Here is a 20,427-nt window from a genome sequence, read left to right as displayed (position 1 = left end):
TTGTATCAGACTCAGAGAAGACCTGCCTTTACTAAACAGAAACAGAGGAGGACTAGATTGAGGGGTGGGAACAATAAATAATTTTGTTTAAAAGAAAAACTGCATCAGAACTCTGATTTTAAAAGGAAGAATGTTCAAATTTATTTGAATAAGCCTTCCACAGCCAAAGAATATCCTGTCTTCCAGTTTATTATCACCAGAAGGGGGACAGATCAATGCCATGACTATATTGATGTGCTAATATATGACGTGCTACAATAGCACTTCATCTCTGTATTATTATTTCAAAATTCCATGGCTGGGGCTAGAAAGATAGCTCAGTGGTTAAGAGAACTTGTTGCTCTTTCAGAGGATCCAGGTTCAGATTCCAGAACTCACATGGTCGTTCCAGGGAATGTGATGCCCTCTTCTGAACTCCACAGGCAAAACACTCACATGCATAAAATAAAACAAATTCCTGAATAAAGATGTGTCTTTGGTATATGTGGAATTCCTTTATCATCTTTTCAATATCAGAAGAGAATTGTTCCTTAGCCAAGGTCTTTCTCTCAACACTTCTTGAGCAGGTTGAATATTAAGAAACCAGAGCAAATGACCTTGTCTTTTTCTTGTCCTGTCAATGCTACCTTGCACCTATCAGCCATGGGTGCATGGTCTTGAAACTGAACACCATGCCTTCAATTAAATTGTAGAGTTTAATGAAGAGATAATTTGAATTGACATAGAAATCAACAAACAATCTATGACCATTAATAACTTATTAGAAGATTTGGGAACAGATGATGAAGGAGATGATGAACCTGTTCCTTTACTATCCAATCCAACAGTTCTTAGTTAAAATAAAAATTGTCATTCAAGTAGTACAACCCTCACAAGGATGGCTCTTCTCTTCCTGGTGATGATGAGAACAAAGAAAAGCAGACAAACGATAAGTCTGTTTGGGACCAAGAAGTCATGAAAGTTGACTAAGGGATATTTTTGTAAACTTCTTCTGCTGCAACCTACTTAGACATCAAAGGTTTGCTTGATGTCACCTGCAAGACTGTTGCCAATGAGAGTAAGAGGGAAGCTCCTTAAGATATTTGGAAAACCTTAAATACCTAACATGCTATACTGGAGAAGGAAGCCTGGGAATACAAAGACAACCAGTCTTGTGAGAAGCGCTGTGCCTGACACCAACTCTAGAAGCATTGTTCCAACTGCTAGTTGGGCTGCTGTGTTTATAACAGTCACTGTTAGAGAGGAGTCAAACAAACAAACAGTCACTGTTAGAGAGGAGTAGTTGTAGCAGCACAGCCTGGTCCTCAGTACATGCAGTTCCAGCACACGTCAGCTCCGTGGCTGCTTTTCTTTTGCTATGCATCAAAGTTTCTGTTTTTCTTGACTTTAAATGAAACTGAACTGTGCATTCTTGCCAGGAAGTGGAGTTTGGAGCTTTCCTTCTCTCTTTAAAGTAATTTCTGCCTAGTCCATTGTCCAGTTACCTTCAGTGAACATTTCAAAGTCAGCATTGCAAATAAATCAACTTATTGTAAGCACTCTGTCACAGAATTAATAAAGGATGATTCCTATGCCTTAGTCAGAAGCAAGAAAAAGACAAGCTAAAGTTTGAGTGGGTTGTTAGGATGTGTTCTGGCCTCTGGAGTGAGGCTACATCACTGTTGCTAACATGCTTGTACATAGCTAGGTTCCCTGAACTGGCCTTGAGGACTTATTTAGTCTTCATTATTTTTATTTTTAATCTTTTGAGCTTTGAATGTGTTGTCTGGAGGCTTAGTCTACCACCTGGTTTGTGGGGTTGGATTTTTTTTTTTTTTTTTTTTTTTTTTGCTCTTTAGAGGGGGGATGTGACTAAACAATTTGCTAGCTTTTCAATTTAAAAAAGACACGTCAAAAGGAAAACAAAAGCCAGAGCAACGGGACACTATCTTCTAAAATAAAGGCTTTACTTGTGGGTTAGTAGGAAATTAGATTTACGCTAGCCTTTAAGGGACTTCTAAAGCAATGTAAGGAAGCACACGATAAAATAAGCAAACTGTATAGGTATTGGTAAGCTACAGTTCTCTTCAGAATAATAAAGTACAATTTTAAATAGGGTGGCTATGAACATATTGAGATGTCAACTGAACGATGACTGAAAGTAGGCAAGAGTACTCCAGGCCAAGGGAAGAGCCAAGTCTCCAAGCTAAGGAGTGCCTAGTGTGCCTAGCCAGGAAGCCCAGAGGGGTGAAGCAGAAGATGAAAGTGAAGTACGAAATGACATCAGAATTATAAGGAAATACGGGGCTGTATCAGAAACTCCTGGATGTAGTGACTCTCCAGAGAACTCAGAATTAAGAGGGAAAAACGTTTCAAGACATATATCCAGAGTTTTCCAAGATACCTGAGAAACAGAATTACATCAACAAATTAATTGTTGGAGAAACTAGAAGTAGCCAGACAGTGGTGGTGCATGCCTTTAATCCCAGCACTCAGGAGGCAGAGCCAGGCAGATCTCTGTGAGTTCGAGGCCAGTGTGGACTACAGAGTGATTTCCAGGAAAGGCACAAAGCTACACAAAGAGACCCTGTCTCAAAAAAAAAAAGAAAGAAAAGAAAAAGAAACTAGAAATATTAAAATATACAAAATTTGTGGACATCTTTAGTGGAGTGATCAGTATAGATCAGAGGTGATGTAGCTTTCTTCCTAGACCATCTCACTTAATTTGATATTTCTTTCCCTTTCTTTTTATCCCACCCTCTCCCATTTATTTTTGGTGGAGGGGTGGAATTACTACAGAAGTAGCACCTATTTGGAAAAACAAATAGGAATGACTATCCAGCCTATAGCTAAGAACTAGTAGGGGAAAAAAATCTACACAAAATTAAACATTTGACCTTAGGTTCATTATACCATGCCCTAAGTACATGAGATAATCCCCTACTGACTGATGCTTTAATGAAGTAGGTGTGGTCCTTCAATCCACTGTTTAAATAACCACATACCTAAGCACTGAGCGTGAACATTTAGTTTATTTTCATTCATCACTACAAGTTATTATATTAAGAATTAGCGTCTGCTAGTAAAAATCTCAGACCAAAATTCATAGTTCCTTTATTTTTTTTTGGTAAGCCACAGCAAAGTTTCACTTATCCTGGATCATGTATCACTAAAATTTTAGTCTCATATGTAAATAGGACCATGGTGCTATGTTTTTGCATATTAATTCATGGTTGCCTAAATATTATACACACACTGCCATAACTGGGTTGTGTTTTAATGTGTTACTTGCCACTTTCATCTGGAAATTTATATAATAGAATATTTTTAATCCAGTCAAATTATTTTTAATGTAGTCAAATTTGGCCTCTCATACCCATACGCTGAATTCCAGAAAGCCAAAATGACCAGCCTATAAAGCGACAGGACTCATATTCCAAGGTTTACAGGTAACAAGTATTCATTAACCATCATCAACTCTCTTTCCCTTAACATCCTTCCCTCTTCATCTCATACACATATGCATGTACACCCATGCACACACATGAGTAGGCATGCACAAAAACACATATACATGGTAGTCTTTTGTGTCTTTATGAGAAGATTAATTCTCCAAGCAGCATCTGCAAGACACTCTTGCACTGCTATCTAGCTGTACAGTTTGAACAGTGTTCTGCGTTACTGTCTAGCTGTGCAGTTTGAACACTGTCCTGCATTGCTATCCAGCTGTGCATTTTAATACTATCCTGCATTACTCTCTAGCTGTACAGTTTGAACAGTGTTCTGCATTCCTGTCCAGCTGTGCCGTTTGAACGGTGTACAAAATGTGTGGCTTTCCAGTGGAAGATTGGGGCATAAAGTGAAGCCCATGCTCCCTGCCAAGCTGTCTGCCTCAGAGGGGAGCCACATGCAGCCTAAAGGACACCCCTTTAAGGAAGTTGCCTTTTTCTAGTTCTCCCAAAACACATAGGCCCCCACATTTCCTGCCTCTGTATCTTTAAGTGTATAGAGCGGTTTACATCATCAAGAAAACTAAGTAAATTTAAATGCCTTTCAAGATCAAAAGAAGTGAGAATACAAATCATTAAAGCAAAATAGATTTTAACAGCATGATACAGATTTTTTCATTCAAGTATAGAATTCTTCTCTTCCATATGAACTGAGAATTCTCTACTAAGCAAATATATTCAACAAGCCATGACTCCGGTGCTGGCTGCCATCAAGTTACACAATCCTGAGGAATGCTGCCTTCTTTCTTTTTACAGAGTATTCTGTTTACTTAAGGTTATCAAGAGAAATGAAACAAAAAACAAATGAAAGAGTTCAACTAAGTTCAACTAGTAAAACAGGAAACAGAGAGCCCATTCCCACAAAGAAGATTCTCTATTTTGATCTGTTTTAAAGTATTGAGTTTCCAAATGAGACTTTGTTTAAACAAAGAATTCTTTAACTTAAAAAAAGTAAAATCTAAACCACTTCATTGAATAGCTCCCACTGCCTGACTTATGGCAAAAACCTACCCGGAGTTGAGACTGACTAAAATAAAGTATCTTCATTTGAATATAGCTCTTATATTTGTCACAACTCTAACATGTAATATAAACACATTTTATTTGTATATTCCATAAGAGAAGGTCTGTAAAGTATGTTTGGATTTTGCATCTTTTAATGTCAACAAGTAGCAAGTGTGATGAGTGTTATTCAAAACATATAATTAGCAGACACTCTCCTCCCATCTGATGTGGACCTTGGCAAACTGAACTTGACAAACCCGGATTCACATGACAGCTCTGTCACTTACTAGCTGAGTAACTTAATCCCTAAGCCACGGTTTCCTCATCCATAAAGCACATTTTTATGAGGATTAGATGAGATGATGTAGGAGAGCCCAGGACAGCACAGGCACATGGTGAGTATTTAATAGTTGGTAGAGACTGTTCCCTGATTTAAACCTGTACTCATCAGCGTTCAAAGCTGCAATGCACAGTGTGCACTCTAATTTTTAAGAGTCTCTCCAAACTACTGTAAAATTATTTTTTTAATCTTTTTGTAGAGTAATTTGTCAGTTTTCCCATTAACAATGCCTGTGTAAATTCCATGGTCCTGCTCTAGTCATAGAACATAGACTAAGAAAAAAACGTTCAGAGATAGTTTTCCTGAGCAAGTGTCCAGCGAGTGGAATCTGGCAGAAATGCCTTTGTTTGATGTGTGAACGTGTAGAAGAGAGGAGAAAAACATATCAAGCCTTATGAGAGTAGATGAGGGGTAGCAGTGTGTAGCTTTATTTATTATCCAATAAGAGCCACACATATTCACAGCATACAGAAAGACATCCCACAGCACTTCCCCTTGTCTGTCTAACTGAAAAGGAAGATTTTAATTTTAACATAGTAAAATTATATATAACAAAACAGCTATCAAGCAAGAATTACAGTTATAATATCTAGTCTATTTATGTTTAAAACTTAAAGAAAATATTCTATCATCTACCCTATTTTTGTGAGTCTACAGTTTCATATATAATTTACCTTTTACCGTGACTAAGGAAAACTATAATTATAACAATCTAGTCTTTAACTTGATCAAAGACCCCAGAAGGATATTGTATTACCTGAGTAAACAGGAAGTGCATTGCAAGCAACTTCCATATTTCTAGAAATGACAGAGACATCTGGCTGCCTGGACAGTCATCCAAAGTGCCTTTGTAATGTTGGGGCATCCATCTTCAGCCTACACACCTGGCGTAGCTTTCAGTGAAGCAGGAAATTTTAAGGACTGTTCCACCCATTCTAACAAAGTTCATCAGTCACTTCTCCCAGTGTCTTGTAGAATATCTGGCAGCTTCTTCTGTGAAGCAGGAACCTGAAGGACCATCTTGCCTTGCAAAGTTCAGTGGTCACGTTCCTATGGGTCCTGCATGTCCAGTTTATACAGCATCCTGCCAAGCAATTGAAGCAAGAGCACTTTTCTGCCCAGTGACTAACTTTTGCCACAAAGAAAGCAAACCCCATAATGAGTTTCTTCAATGCCCATCATCATCTTTGAAGTAATTGGTGCTGTCAGGAGCAGATGAGTCTTATTGTTTAGAAAAGTCTAAGTTTTTAAAACATTTATATGCCATATTCTGCAGGTCTCTGAAGTATTTCAAGATTACCTACCTAATTGAAATATATCTATGTATACCTAGAAAACTAATACGACTATAAGTTTGATTATCAAAGATGACTAATTATTAATCTGTATTTCTTAATTATACATTATAATTTTAAAATGAGTTGCATAAACATACCTAAAACAAGAGTAGAACTATTACAGTATAACAAAATTAACTTTAAATTTGTATCAATAAACTAAAATCCATAGCAATGTAAAACATTTTAAACAAGTTGTTGCTCTTTAAAAGTAGATTCAATAATCTACCCTTTTGTCCTATCATATCTATCCCTTTTTTCTTTCAGAAAGAGATTGACTATAACCAATAACAATTTGTAGCCAACCCCTAAACAAAGACAAACATTCATAATCCATTTTTTGGGAATATGGGTATAGTTTTCTAGGATACTTCCTGCTGATTGGGGACACTGGTAGTCTTATGGGAAGACAAAGAAAAATTTAGAATTATGGTCAAGTCCTGACTGGAGTAGTCTGTGAGGCTGTATTTTCTGAACCAGTTGACTTGAAGCTATTCTGGATGTTGGATCATCTGAAGACCTCTCAGGGGGTCTTCCTTGATGGAACCATATTATCCTGAAAGGAATCCACAGCTTCTCATCTTCCGTGGAAAGAAAAGTAGAACCTCTTTTCCAAAGCAACATATCCTTAACTTTTCCCATGTTCCACCTGACCCTGAGGTCTCGCAGCTGCTCACAAAATAATTACTCTGAGGCTTATATTAATTATAAACTGTATGGCCTATGGCTTCACCTTCTGGCTAGCTAACTCTTTCATCTTAAATTAATCCATTCTTATTAATCTATATGTTGCCACGTGGCTGTGGCATTTCTGGTCTGCTGGCATCTTGTTGCTCCTTCGGTGGCGGCTGCCATCTCCCCAGATTCCACCCTTCTTTGTCCCATCTTTAGTTTGAATGTACTGCCTAACCTTATCCTGCCCTGTCATGGGCTAATGCAGCTTTATTTATTATCCAATGGGAGCCACACATATTCACAGCATACAGAAAGAAATCCCACAGCACTAGTGGGAAAGAAAAGAACTTCCCAGTGGTGAAGAATGATGCCTGATTTCTCTTAAGGATCAGTAAGCCAGCCAACTGAAATACAAATATTTTCCAAGAAGGTACCACACACAGACACTGGGTCTGGCTAAAGGGATGCACACAGGTGAGGATGCCACTGCAGTGGATAGCTGTCCTATGACCTTGAAGCACCACTCTTAGAGATGTAGCCGGTCTCTTGTTTGATTTTGTTCTTGCTAATTGTATTTCGATTTTTGTTTATGTGATTACCTTTCCCCTCTCCTGGACAGTATTTGATAATCGTTCCTTTTGTATATAGTTTTGTATTAGGTTAGAACTTTCTTATTTTTTTTCCTTTTTTTATTTAAAAAATTCTTTCCTTTTACATACCAACCCCTGTTCCCCCTCCCTCCTCTTCTCCAGTTCCCCTCCCCACCTTCCCCCATTCTACTCTCATGCCCTCCTCATAGAGGGTAAGGCCTCTCTTGAGTAGTTAACACAGGCTGGCATACCAAGTTGGGGACATACCTAGCCCTTCCTCTTTGCATCAAGGCTGAATAAGGCATCTCACCATGGGAATGGGCTCTAAAAATCCAGTTTATGTACCTGGGATTAGTCCTGGTCCCATTGCCAGGGAACCCACAAACACATCAAGCCATGCAACTTTCACCCACATTCAGAAAGCCTAGTTTGGTCCCATGCAGGCTCCCAAGCTATTACTCCAGAGTCCAGAACTTTCTTATTTAGATAAAAGAGGGAGATGTAGTGGATAGCTGATCTGTCTATGATCTTGAAGCACCGCCCCTAGAGATGTAGCAGGTAACTGTCCTACCTATGGTCTTGAAATACCTGCCCCTGGGCATGGCTCAGGGCTACTCTTAAGACCCTAGACACAGAAGCTGCTCTCTTCTCTCTCATGGGTTTAGATGCTGAGATAGCCCAGGCAGAAGAACAGCATGGAACTGTAACTCAGCCTTTCAGGCCCCTATGATAAATCTCCCATGCTGTAATGAGTTTTCCTCTCTAATGAATTTCTTTACCCTTTAAGCAGACTCTGTGGATTTCTTGCATTATCCCACAGAAGGTGGAATGACAAGGGTGATCATCATGATTCCTAAATGTCAAATAAAAAGGTCAAATGCTGTCTTAAAGACAGGCACATTTCAAATGAGGGATAGAAGGGGGCGGATTTTTCTTTTTCAAAAATACCTAGAAGTATTTTCAAGCATTGATTGGAAAGAAATAAAAATTCTATATTCAACTATACATACATACCATGTGTAAGACAAAATTCTAGACATTTGAAAGGCAATCAAGAAATTTGGTTATCCTTGTTTTTCCCAAAGTGAGATAAAGAGAGACAAGAAACCCAGCACTTTCCTGTCCTCTGAAATATTGGTAACTTAGGACATATATGTAAGGAAGTTTGTGATGGTTCATTGAAGCCTCCCTGGCTTCCATTTCCAGCTCTGCTATTCTTGATCAAGAAGAATTTACTTTCTCAGCCTCACTTTCCCTGTATTCAGATCGACTCTACTAGTGACTTCATGAAATTGTTGTGAAAGTTAGCAGTCTACATGTGTAATGTCTGACACAAGGTTTTCACAATAAAGCTATTAAAAAGGCAATAGGGGACAGGAAGCTGGGTCATCATGGAAATCATACTACAAATGAATATTTGTTCTTTCTGTTTTAATGCGAGCACTAAAAATCTTGCTGGTCAAGATTCTGAAATAAAAGCAAACTATTTCCTTACACAGACTTCAACTCCAATACAAGTCAAAATTCAAACAAATGTTTGTGAACATACTTTTTATAAGTTTATGAAGCTTACAGTTCATCTGGAATTACCATAAGCTTTATCAGCAGCAGCATGCAGACAGAGATTTACCTCAGAGTTACACAGCAGATACTTCCTCAGCTATTTCTGAAGGGTGGAACAATCGATTCTTATGTAATTGTCCCTTGAGAGATTAAGGTAATTTAGGTTCCACACCCTTTGTTTCTTGAGTCATCTGTCTCATGGTGCTTCCCAGTCTCTCTGTTTAAGATGGTTTCAGTGAACTAAAGGCAAAGTTGGCTCCAAGGACATTCCCATGGGAGGGGAGGCTCATCCAAACCGAAGCATGTGCTGACTCCAAACTTCGTTTTTTGTTTTGTTTCCTTTTCTATTTTAGAAATTTTACTATATTATTTTTTTCTTTTACTGAAAATTGATTCTTTTCTCATGCAATAGATTCTGATTATTCCCCTCCCTCTACTCTCCTTAGGTCCTTCCTACCTCTCCTGCCCTCCAGATCCACTCTCTTTCTGTCTCTCATTAGAAAAGAACAGGCTTTTAAGTGATAACAACCAACCATGACAAAATAAAAGATGAAGCAAAACTATCATACCAAAGTTGGACACAGCAACCGAACAAGAGGAAGAGTCCCAAGAGTCAGAGATCTGACTCTTTTTCACTCATTCCCACAGTCAGGAGTCCCATAAAAATATTAAGTGAAAGCTATAATATATATGCAGAGGACCTGATGCAGACCCATATAGGCCCTGTGCTTACTTTTAGCTTGTATGTATCTTGCTTGGTAGATTCAGGGGGCCTTGTTCTCCTAGTGTCCTCCATCCCTTCTGGCTCTTACAATTTTTCTGCCTCCTCTTCCATGGGATTTCATGAGCTCTAAGGGTATAAATTTGATGGAGACCTCTGATTTAGACTCTCTCCACATAATGTCTGGCTGTGGGTCTCTGCATCTGCTCCGATCTGTTGCCAGAGGAAACCTCTCTGATAATGAGTGGGTAAGGCACTGGAGTCCTCACCTCTATATTCTGGTCTCTTTGTTGTGGAAAGGTCTTCTTCAGGCTACTGAAAGAGAAACATGGACACCAACCCTGCCACAAAACCTTTGTTTGACCTATAATCTATCCCACCTGCAAAATATGCTAGGACAATGATGGCACAGAACGTGTAGTAGGAGCCAACAAATGTCTGATTTGATCTAAGGCCCACTCCATGAGAAGGAACTCATACCTGACACTGTTTGTGTAACCATGAACCAGAGACTAGATAGACTAGAGATCTAGGGTAAACTCAAACACTACTGATGTAAAAATAAAACCAATAAAATGATTCCTAATGCTATTCTGCTATACCCCACCTTTAGTTTTTAACATTGAGGCTTTGTTGACTTTCAACTTACTCCTTGTTTTTAATTACCTCTTACTCCACACCAGATTTCACCTCTAGAAATAAAGTTTGCCTCTAGTTATTCTGTAGAAGACTGACCCATTGGAGACTTTGGGTTCACCCTGGCTTCCACTCTCTCTCTTACTATTCAGCAGTAACTAACAGTTACTGAGCTCACAAACCCCAAATATTCTGGCCCGTGGTAGGATATAACTGGCACAACAACCCCCTGAGGTGACAAGTGAATCCACTGATGCTCAAAGAGTTGTAAGTGTCAAAATTCCAGTTTTCTCCCAACTGTTGGACTAAGAAAGCCAGTTTTCACCAATACAACAAAATTAAGAAGATGAAGTAGAATTGATTTAAAAGGCAAAGCTATGTCTTTTTATCTCTTTATTGCATTATTCTTGGGTAATTTCCTTCCTACTATGTGTATTTAAATACACTATCATTAAAAGATATTTTTAATCAGGAACATATTTTTAATTTATAATGTATCTACTCAATAAAAATGCAAGTTGGCAAATCTGCATCCACCTCCATCTTCTAAAGTGTCGTTGATCCCATGCACAGCACATAATATACAAAGAGTGTATTGCAACAAGGAGAAGAGCACCATTTATGAATCTGTTATCTGGACATAATTCAAGCACTGTGGGGCAACCCTGGCTTGAAACCTAAACTCAAGAAACCAATGATCACCTTAGAAAATTCCTTTCTCACCTCAGAATGTCTCAAAGCAAATAGAAAAAAAAAAGTGGAAGTCAGACTAGAATCTGCCTAAACGTAACAGAGTCCCAGTTCTGTTAAGATTTTAAAATATGAAACATACCCAGGAGTTTATGTGTGCAATAAATATTTATAAGTACCATAAATATTTATAAAACCCTGAAGTAGGCCTGACCCCTCCAGAGCCTAGAGCATCAGAAACAACAGCGTGAAAAATATTTATTCTGAAAGAATCCACAGATTAACCTATTAATTAGGAACATTTTTAATCATATCTTATATATCCTCATTTCATCTTCAAATAGCCTTGTGAGATAGGCACAGTTATTCCCATTTCTTTAGGCAAATGACAACATGATGACTACCCAAACAAGGAGCTGCCCGATGATCTTCCCAGGGCAGTGTCCATGGCCATGTCTCTCCTGGAGGAAAAGAGACAGTGAGTCAGATTGTTCGAACTTATATGCCTACTGTAATATGAGATAGTATATTAATACAAATTGGTTGGCCTACACTGCAGATTATGAAGTCTTAAGGAATAAGTCACATGCCTTATTCATCTGTTGTTGGAGGGCTCTAATCCAGTGATTGTCAACCCTTTGGGGACAGAACGACACTTTCACAAGGGTTGAATATCAGATATCCTGAACATCACATATTTACACTATGATTCATAATAGTAGTATAATTACAGCTATGAAGTAGCAATGGAAATAATTTCATGATTAGGGGTCAGCACAATGTGAGGAACGGTATTCAAGGGTCACAGCACCAAGAAGGTTGAGAACCACTGCTGCCCTTGCTCCCTTCCTTGTCCACGTCATCATCTGTAATAATGTGAAGTAACATCTTGAAGGAAGCTATTGCTCTAATCCTCAACCCCACCCCACCCCACCTGTCTCCTCTTTCATCCTTCACACTCAATGTGGTCTCTCCTAAGCACACTCTTGGTCAGGGCCCCTAGTTAAGATGGATTGCTGTGATAGTACCAAGTTTGGGAGCTTGGAAGGCCTCTCAGTATGACAGATCTTTAGTGATTAATCTTAAGAGCATCCGGTTGTGGGTTGGGCATTGTGTTGCAGATGCTTAGTCCCAGCACTCAGGAAGCAGTGGTAGGTGGATTTCTAGGCGATCAAGCCAGCTTGATCTACACAGGTCTACAAGTTCCAAGCCAGCCAGAGATACATAGTAAGATCCTCTCTCAAAAACACAAACAAATAAAAACCCCAATGTTGCTGGAGGGCTTCTCTCCAGGTTCCCCAAGCCCCCGCAGTCCCACAATCCACTTATAAAATAATCACTCAGACGCTTATATCACTTATAAACTGTATGGCCGTGGCAGGCTTCTTGCTAACTGTCCTTATAGCTTAAATTAATCCATTTCCATAAATCTATGCCTTGCCATGTGGCTGGTGGCTTACCGGCATCTTCACATGCTGCTGGTCATGGCGACGGCTGCAGTGTCTCTCCCCTCAGCCTTCTGCTTTCCTGTTCTTTTATTTCTCCTCTCTGTTAGTCCCGCCTATACATCCTGCCTAGCCACGACCAATCAGGTTTTATTTATTGACCAATCAGAGCAACTTGACATACAGACCATCCCCCAGCACAGCCAAGTGCAGACCATCTCAAACACCTGCACTCAGGCCCATGGTCCTATTCATCCTCTATGCGGACCTGCTGGGTAAAGCCACGAGGAACCCAAGAAGGGCTCCCACAGGACATACAGAACATCCCACAGCACCCCAAAGTATATTGACTGGTAGAAAAATATAAAGTAATTCTACACCATAGGTCAGATATTCTTATTATTCTACCAAACTACTTCAAAAATTCAACAGTTCTGTGAAACAAACTCCAAAAGGAAAAATATTAAGAACACCCTGGTAGGGTTCAGGTTGATTCTTAGGACTATGCTTCTATGATGAGATTCATGGACAAGCTAAGAGATTCAAAAAGACAGCCATGAACGCCGAAAGTACACATTTCCAAGTAACTGAGAGACATTCTTTGATCCGATTCTCAGGCCAAGATCGGTGATACCACAGTCAAGATTCTTCAGTCCGTTTGTAGTAGCCTTCATTGTCATAGCAGCAGTCCTGCTCCTGGCTATGACTGTAGGTCTACTCATTCACTTTTTAGCTTTTGGTAAGTACCTTTCAGACTAAATAATTAAGTATATTCTCAGATGAAAAATGTAGTCTTTCCCTTGATGGCTACTATCTATTTCTGAACATGAGGTAATATTGTTTAGAATTCTTCTATAAGTATATATTCATATATATCCATATTTCTTCTCAATGAGCATTGTAATTTGTTTTTTGATTTGAATTTTTTTTAGGGTGGAGGGCAGTAATGCTTTGGCTTTTTAAAATATACAAAGTATCCTGGTACTTAACCAGTGGAAACAGGAGAACCAGGAGTTCAAAGGAATCTGTGGCTCTACAGAGAATACAAGGCCATCCTGGATTGTATAAAACACTCCCTCAAAAACTCCAAACTAACCAATAAATAAATGTTAGAAGGCCCTGCTGGTCAGAGGCTGGCAGCTCTCCTAGGCTCAGCAACAAGGAGGATTCCCTCTCTACCACCTGCCCCCCATCCCCTCCCTGGTGGAGGATTTCCTGCTCACTACCTGACCTTATTTGGAGACTATCTCTAGGCCTGGATACCTTACTTCTCTCTAGTGTGACCCTTGACACAGTTCTTTGCAGGAGCTTCCCTCCTGCTGCCCATATGGTCAGAAGTCATGTTAGGAGCTTTGCTATAGGACTCTGCTGTCATGTACCAAACCTCACAATAGGAGCATGCTGTTTAATGCAGATGAGGTGATGCCTAGCCGCTGTCCCCAGCCTTTATATCTCCCTTTACTCTGAAATAAACCTGAGCTGTAAGACGGAAGCAGTCTCTGGGAAGGCTATTTCCATCTTACCACAGGCTGGACAAGGCCCCCCACTTCCCACTTCTGCCCCATGCGTGGGGAAACAAGGGACCCTCAAATAAAGCCTACCTCTTTAATATAACAGACATTGTTCCACAGATAAGAACTACTCTAGACTGAAAAATAAAATCACTTACTACTTCCTTCCTGCTAACATTTAACAGCTCTGTTTTTGTGAACACCACAATTGCCTTTTTCAATTAGTAACCTGATAAAACCATGAAAGTAAAATCTTGCAAACAACCTTGAGTCTTACCTCACGAAACTCAGAGGTGCCTGAGTGTTTGCTAACTCATGCTGTCTCCTAAAAGCAATCTTGCAAGCTAAGCAGTTATTATGATCTAGTAGATACTAGATCAGGAGTGTTTCATACAATCCAGGATTTCTTTAAAAGTTCTTTAAAATTCTGGTAAATACTATTTCAGAAGTTTTAATACACGAAATGAATCATATGTATGATAATTGTATAATAATATAAATAATATAATGGTTAATATTATTTCAGAAGTTTTAATAACAAAGCATATTATTAGATAAAATATAATATTTTCCTTAAAATACACTTTGACTTTATTTTAGGAATAATTATGCTAACTCTCACATATGCTGTGTGAATAGATATGTATGAATATGGACAGGGAAGGAAAAAACACAAATTATGGTATGTCTTTTTATAAAAAGGCAAAAATACTTGAAAATAACATTACTAGTAATGAGGAGTAAGAATTTCAGCTGATCAAATGTAAAGGCTATAACTAAATTGAGTTTTTCTCAACATCTTGCTGTCAAAGTACATAAAGTCAACGTTCAAATAAATTATAGATGGAAGAAAAAGAGTATCATTGAGCTTCATATTAAATTAATGAATGTCAAAAGTAATGACCTCACAGTGTCACACAAATATGAAGAAGAGGTACCCAGGTAATTGTATTCAAGTTATTCGCTAGTGATCACTTATGAAATAGAAATGACTTGCCCCACCCCCGTTTAAACCAATTAGTTTAGCACTAGAGTTGTTAGCTCTTTCTTACTACAGTTATTTCTCTATGAGTTGTGTATATGAGTGATCAGAAGATAGTGGGGATTTTCCCCAAGAGGGGCTGCTAATTTGTGTCCATATTCATAACTTTCTTAGTTACATATGTGTATTTTAAGGATTCTTGACCTCTTCACACTGAATATTTATTCCAGAAGACCCTTCTGGTGAAAATAGATAGCTAGACTAGACATGTTGTGAGAATATTTCTCTTATTCCAGAAAAATTGTCAAATCACTAATTCCTCTACAAAAACTATTGTCTGAGGGAATGTGGAGGATGTTCAGTGTATAAGGTACCAGCTGCCCAAGCACACATGTAAATTCCATGCATGATTCACATGTATGTAACTGGATGGGCACAGAGGGGAAGATCCTGGGGTTTGCCAGCCAGCAGTCTAGCTGGAGTGATGAATTCCAGGTTCAGTAAGAGACCCTGTCTCAAAAAACTAATGTGAAGAATAATAAAAGAAGACATTTAGCATTCACACACACACACACACACACACACACACACACACACACACACGCACAAGCACATGCACACACACTACAAGCTCATACACACAGATACCACACACACAAAATAACTAATTTTTTAAAAAGAATATTTGAAAATTTTAAAGTATTCCATTACTTAAATTGTTTTTTAACCAATGAACAATCACATACTATAGATATTAATGTTTACTGAGTGAGTAAATAAAAATAGTATTTAGATGTGCTACTAATAAAAATCATAATACTTTTGTACAACTTTGAAAGAACCAATTAATGCTAGTCCAACTTCTTTTACCTTAATAATCTTAGCTTTGTCCATCTTTTGAAAACTCAAAAGAAAGTAATCTCACTACATTTATGTTGGGTATGGATTTTTCTTTCTTTTAAGGAATACTATTTTAATTGTATAACTTCTTATAATGCTGTACAAAATAAAAATCAATCTGCTTAGTAGCACTAGAGTAATCATGTCTTCCTTTCTTCTCCAGACAAGAGAACTTACTTTTACCATAGCAGCTTTCAAATCCTAAATGTTGAATACACCGAGGCTTTAAATTCACCAGCAACACAGGAATACAGGCATTTGAGCGAAAGAATTGAGTCTATGGTAGGTTAATACTTGTCTTTGTTTTTTTATTGCTGCATAAAATGAAAACAGTAAGAAGTCTAATGTGATACTAATATTTTCATGTAATAATGTAGCTGGATATTCTGTATCGTTTCTTCCCTTGAGAAGTGAGTTTCTGGGCTTTCTCTGAGGTGATTGAATTTGCCAGTTCTTGTTCACATTTTCTCCTGTCATAATTGTAATAAAGTAGGAAGGCCATAAATAACTGAATTTTATTTGATTATGACTTCAAAGACTGGAAGTCTGTTGTTTGTATGGTAAAGTACTGAGACTACCCTTTTATATTCCTTTCACTCTCTCTTTTTTCTTTCATTATTCAAGCAAGCACATAAAGCAGTAGGTGTTAAAAGATACATTCACAGCCAGGCAGTGGTGGCGCACGCCATTAATCCCGGATTTTGAGAAACAGAGGCAGGCGGATCTCTGTGAGTTCATGGCCAGCCTGGTCTACAGAGTGAGTTACAGGACAGCCAGGGCTGTTATACAGAGAAACCTTACCTTGAAAAACGAGAGAGAGAGAGAGAGAGAGAGAGAGAGAGAGAGAGAGAGAGAGAGAGAGAGAGAGAGAGAGAGAGAGAGAGAGAATATGGTCACCATACAAGGAATAAGATAGTTTGGGTGCCAAGTTGGTATGATGATAAGCCTAATAGTTTGAATGGAAGTATTCAAAGCAAGCTTCACCTCACACATGAAGATGTCTCTGTCTGCTTGCCCTGTCCTGACAAGCAGACCCCTGGCACTCATGCATCAGCAGAGAGCTTGACTAGCTTTCAGTCCAGGATTAGAGTTGACCAGCCTAAGGTTGCTCACTTACCCTCTCCTTTAAAAAAAAAAAAAAAAAAAGACCTAAATTTAGAAATTAATCCAAAGCTTGTGAAACTTTAACATATAACACACCCATCTGATAGTCTCGCTAAACCTCAGATTTCTGGGCCCCTGACTCAACTTCTGATTCAATAAATCTTTGTGGCCCCTCCCCCCCAAGTCACATTTTTAACTAGTTTCAAAGTAGTACTGACACTTTGTCTACATAGCACACTCTGAGAGGCAGAAGTTGTTCTTCAATAAGCACTACCATTGCTCTAGAACTGAATAAGCAACTTGTCACACAACTTAGAGGCAAACTTCATTGGGATCCAAATTATAGAAGTTTGAGCAGAATTTAAAATGAAAGCAAGCTGTGATTCTCCCTGAAGAGCTTCAGTCTCGGTCTGTCAGGTCCTCTCTGTTAAACTCTCAATCTCCATGGATTCCTGTGACCATGCAGTTTCTTAAACTTTTTCTAGTTGTGACTCCTTTTGTCCTAAGAAATGTTTTTCTGATTGTTTATTTGTTTGGTGTGTGTGTGCTTGTGTGCATGTGCGTGTGCGTGTGCGTGTACGTGTGTGTGTGTGTGTGTGTGTGTGTGTGTGTGTTGTTTGTTTTAATGAGACTAGTTCTCACCATGTAACTCTGGCTAGTTTGAAACTCACTATGTAGACCAGACTGACCTTGAACTCACAGAGACCTGCCTGCCTCTGGCTCTGCCTCTGAGTACAGGGATTGAAGGACATGAGCCACCACACCAGGCTTTCATAAGAAAGGTTTATATATTCCCCAGTGTATAGAATGTAAATTAGAGACACAAATCAAACATTTACTGACAATAAATCATAAATAAATTTCAAATAATCACACAAAGTAACAAAGGTGTTAAAAAATATGATCACCATGAAAGAAATGACTAATTTCGATGTCACCTTGGTGATTGTTATTTTATATATCTTTTCCCATTTACTAAAGATAAAAGCATTTTATATACTAATGAGGTAGACTTTATTGTTCATTTTTACATAAAGATTTAATCTTGGCTGAATATCTGATACTGCAAAATTCTAAGTATCTGCAAGGTCTTTCAGTTAACTAGTAGTTTGATTTGATAATTATCAATAATAACATATTCCATATAAGTAGGAAGTACAAAATGCTAAAGCATGTTTAGCGCCTATCTTAGTTAGGGTTACTATTGGTGTGATGAAACACCATGACCAAAAACAACTTGGGGAGGAAAGGGTATACATAATTCACTTACAGATCCATATAACAGTTCATCATCAAAAGCAGTGAGGGCAGGAACTCAAGCAAGGGAGAAACCTGAAGGCAGGAGCTGATGCAGAGACCATGGAGGGGTGCTGTTTATTGGCTTGCTCCTCATGGCCTGACCAACCTGCTTTCTTATAGAACCCAGGTCCACCAGCCCAGTAGTGACACATTGTGACATTGGACTTGGCCCTCCCCTATCAATCACCAATTAAGAAAACACCCTACAGGCTTGCCTGCAGCCTGATCTTATGGAATCATTTACTTAACTGAGGCTCCCTCTTCTCGGATGACTGTATCCTGTGTCAAGTTGACATAAAACTAGCCGGTACAGAGCTAGTTTAAAAATTATTGAAAATTCTCCCAATCTCAAGCCAAGATTTATTTGATTTACATTTTTAAAATGAACTTCATGCTAGCAATTCAAACAGCAATTTTTAAAATCAAACATTCTAAGATATACAATGCAAAGATGCATTGTTTTGGTACTCAAATATTTAGGACCAACAGTGGGAAATTATTAAATGTCTTTGTTTCCTATGATTAAATCATACCTATACTAAAAATGCTGTCATGCATGACACAATAGTCTAAACCTAATCCAAGATGACTCTAGCAGCAGTGCATAACCCAAAGGATGAAGGGCCCAAACACTGCTTACAACTCACCTTGAGCACACTGATACTCCCTTACTCACAGCTTTCTCCATTCGCTCTGTTCTTAAAAATTAAATAGAGAATTTAGTTACATCATTTGTACTAAGAAATCATCTGCTTGGCGCTCAACCCATGGGCATCCTAAAGTTCTTGGAGCTATCAAATATTCAAACCTGGAAAGAGGTAGTCATAAACAGTTACTCATGAGAAGTCCTCGTATCCACACCATAAAGCCATGTAGTATTTCAGTGCTTAGCTGAATATTGAAAGGATCAAGCTTCACTGTGGGGATCAGGACCCAGCTTCTTATTGACACAGCAGATGTCTAATGGTATCACTCAGTTCCAGGTGGATGGGGTCAGGTATGTGAGGTCAGATCAACCTTAATCAAGCACATGTAAAACTGAGAGAAGCTAACCTTTAAAGAAATGGCATAAGAAATAGTATATAATCAGCAATACAAAAGAGCATAAGAGAAAAAAGAAATATATCTTTTCAAAATATTTAATGTCATTAGAATACAATCATACATATAGACACATAGTATTAAACCTTTTTATCCTTAAAATTATTCTCAATCATTTTCTAAAACGTAAATCACAAAGTGTGTATATAACCTTTCCCATTAAAATGAAGGTAATTTTTGTGCTTTTATTAAGCTTCTACACAATATGTAAAAACATCAGGACACATATAAAATGTAAAGAGGAGAAACTACATAAAGCCTAATGGTGGTACACATCTAGGTCTGAGATGCCTTCCTATGCCAACTGCATCTATCACACAGACACAAACACACTTGCCTTTCTTACAGTGCAGTCAAATATATGCTACTGCCTTCTCTTCTTCAAAAAATATGTCTTCATTTAATTTTATGTGTTTACATATTAATGGATTAAGAAGTACACCATTTAAAATACCTAATAAGCATTATAGCATGTAGGTACATAATATTTTATTTATATACTCCTTTATAAGCATATTTTTAAAATTCTTTCAGGAAGTTTTGTTTGATTTTTGTGGGTTTTTGGTTTGTGTGGGGAACTTTTGGGTACAACTGATGTATATTGTTGTCACCTTTATCATATGCTAAATTCTCCCTGTTCTTTCTTCTGTCTTCTGCTCTCTTCCACAAGACCAGTCTTTGCTGACATCGTTACCAAGTTATATTTAAAGGACTGTATCTTCATAATTTATAGTTAACGTTTAAATTTTTCTATGAAATTTGATGTGTGATTTTCATAATTAATATATTCATGCATCCTTCTGTAGAAGAATAAATGCTTACAGGAAGAGCCAGCATTCAAACCAGGCATCATGACTCTGAATAGAAGAGCTGCCATTTCTCAGTGGTAATAAGATAAGATAAATAGGTCTCTGCAAGCCACAACTATTATCCCCTTTATCTCCCCTCTCCCCCAGATCCACTCCCCTAATCTTTGAATTTCAAGAAAGTGACAGAATATGATAATGAATAGTAAAGAAGACCACAAAACATCATCTCTG

General features: G+C 38.2%; 1 protein-coding gene across 1 annotated transcript in view; it reads left to right on the top strand.

The window, feature by feature from the left end:
- The window catches only part of Tmprss11d (transmembrane serine protease 11D), a 61,261-nt gene that overhangs the window by 15,830 nt on the left and 25,004 nt on the right, over positions 1 to 20,427 (top strand). The window contains exons 3-4 of the mRNA XM_028893021.2: positions 13,108 to 13,229; positions 16,047 to 16,165. Of these exons, the coding sequence (XP_028748854.1) occupies positions 13,108 to 13,229; positions 16,047 to 16,165 (241 nt within the window). The remainder of the gene's footprint in view (positions 1 to 13,107; positions 13,230 to 16,046; positions 16,166 to 20,427) is intronic.

The sequence above is a fragment of the Peromyscus leucopus genome, chromosome 10, assembly GCF_004664715.2.
Source record: "Peromyscus leucopus breed LL Stock chromosome 10, UCI_PerLeu_2.1, whole genome shotgun sequence".
In the NCBI taxonomy this organism is placed as follows: Eukaryota; Metazoa; Chordata; class Mammalia; order Rodentia; family Cricetidae; genus Peromyscus; species Peromyscus leucopus.
Note: the sequence above shows the minus strand (reverse complement) of the source record. Positions and strands in the feature narration are given on the sequence as shown.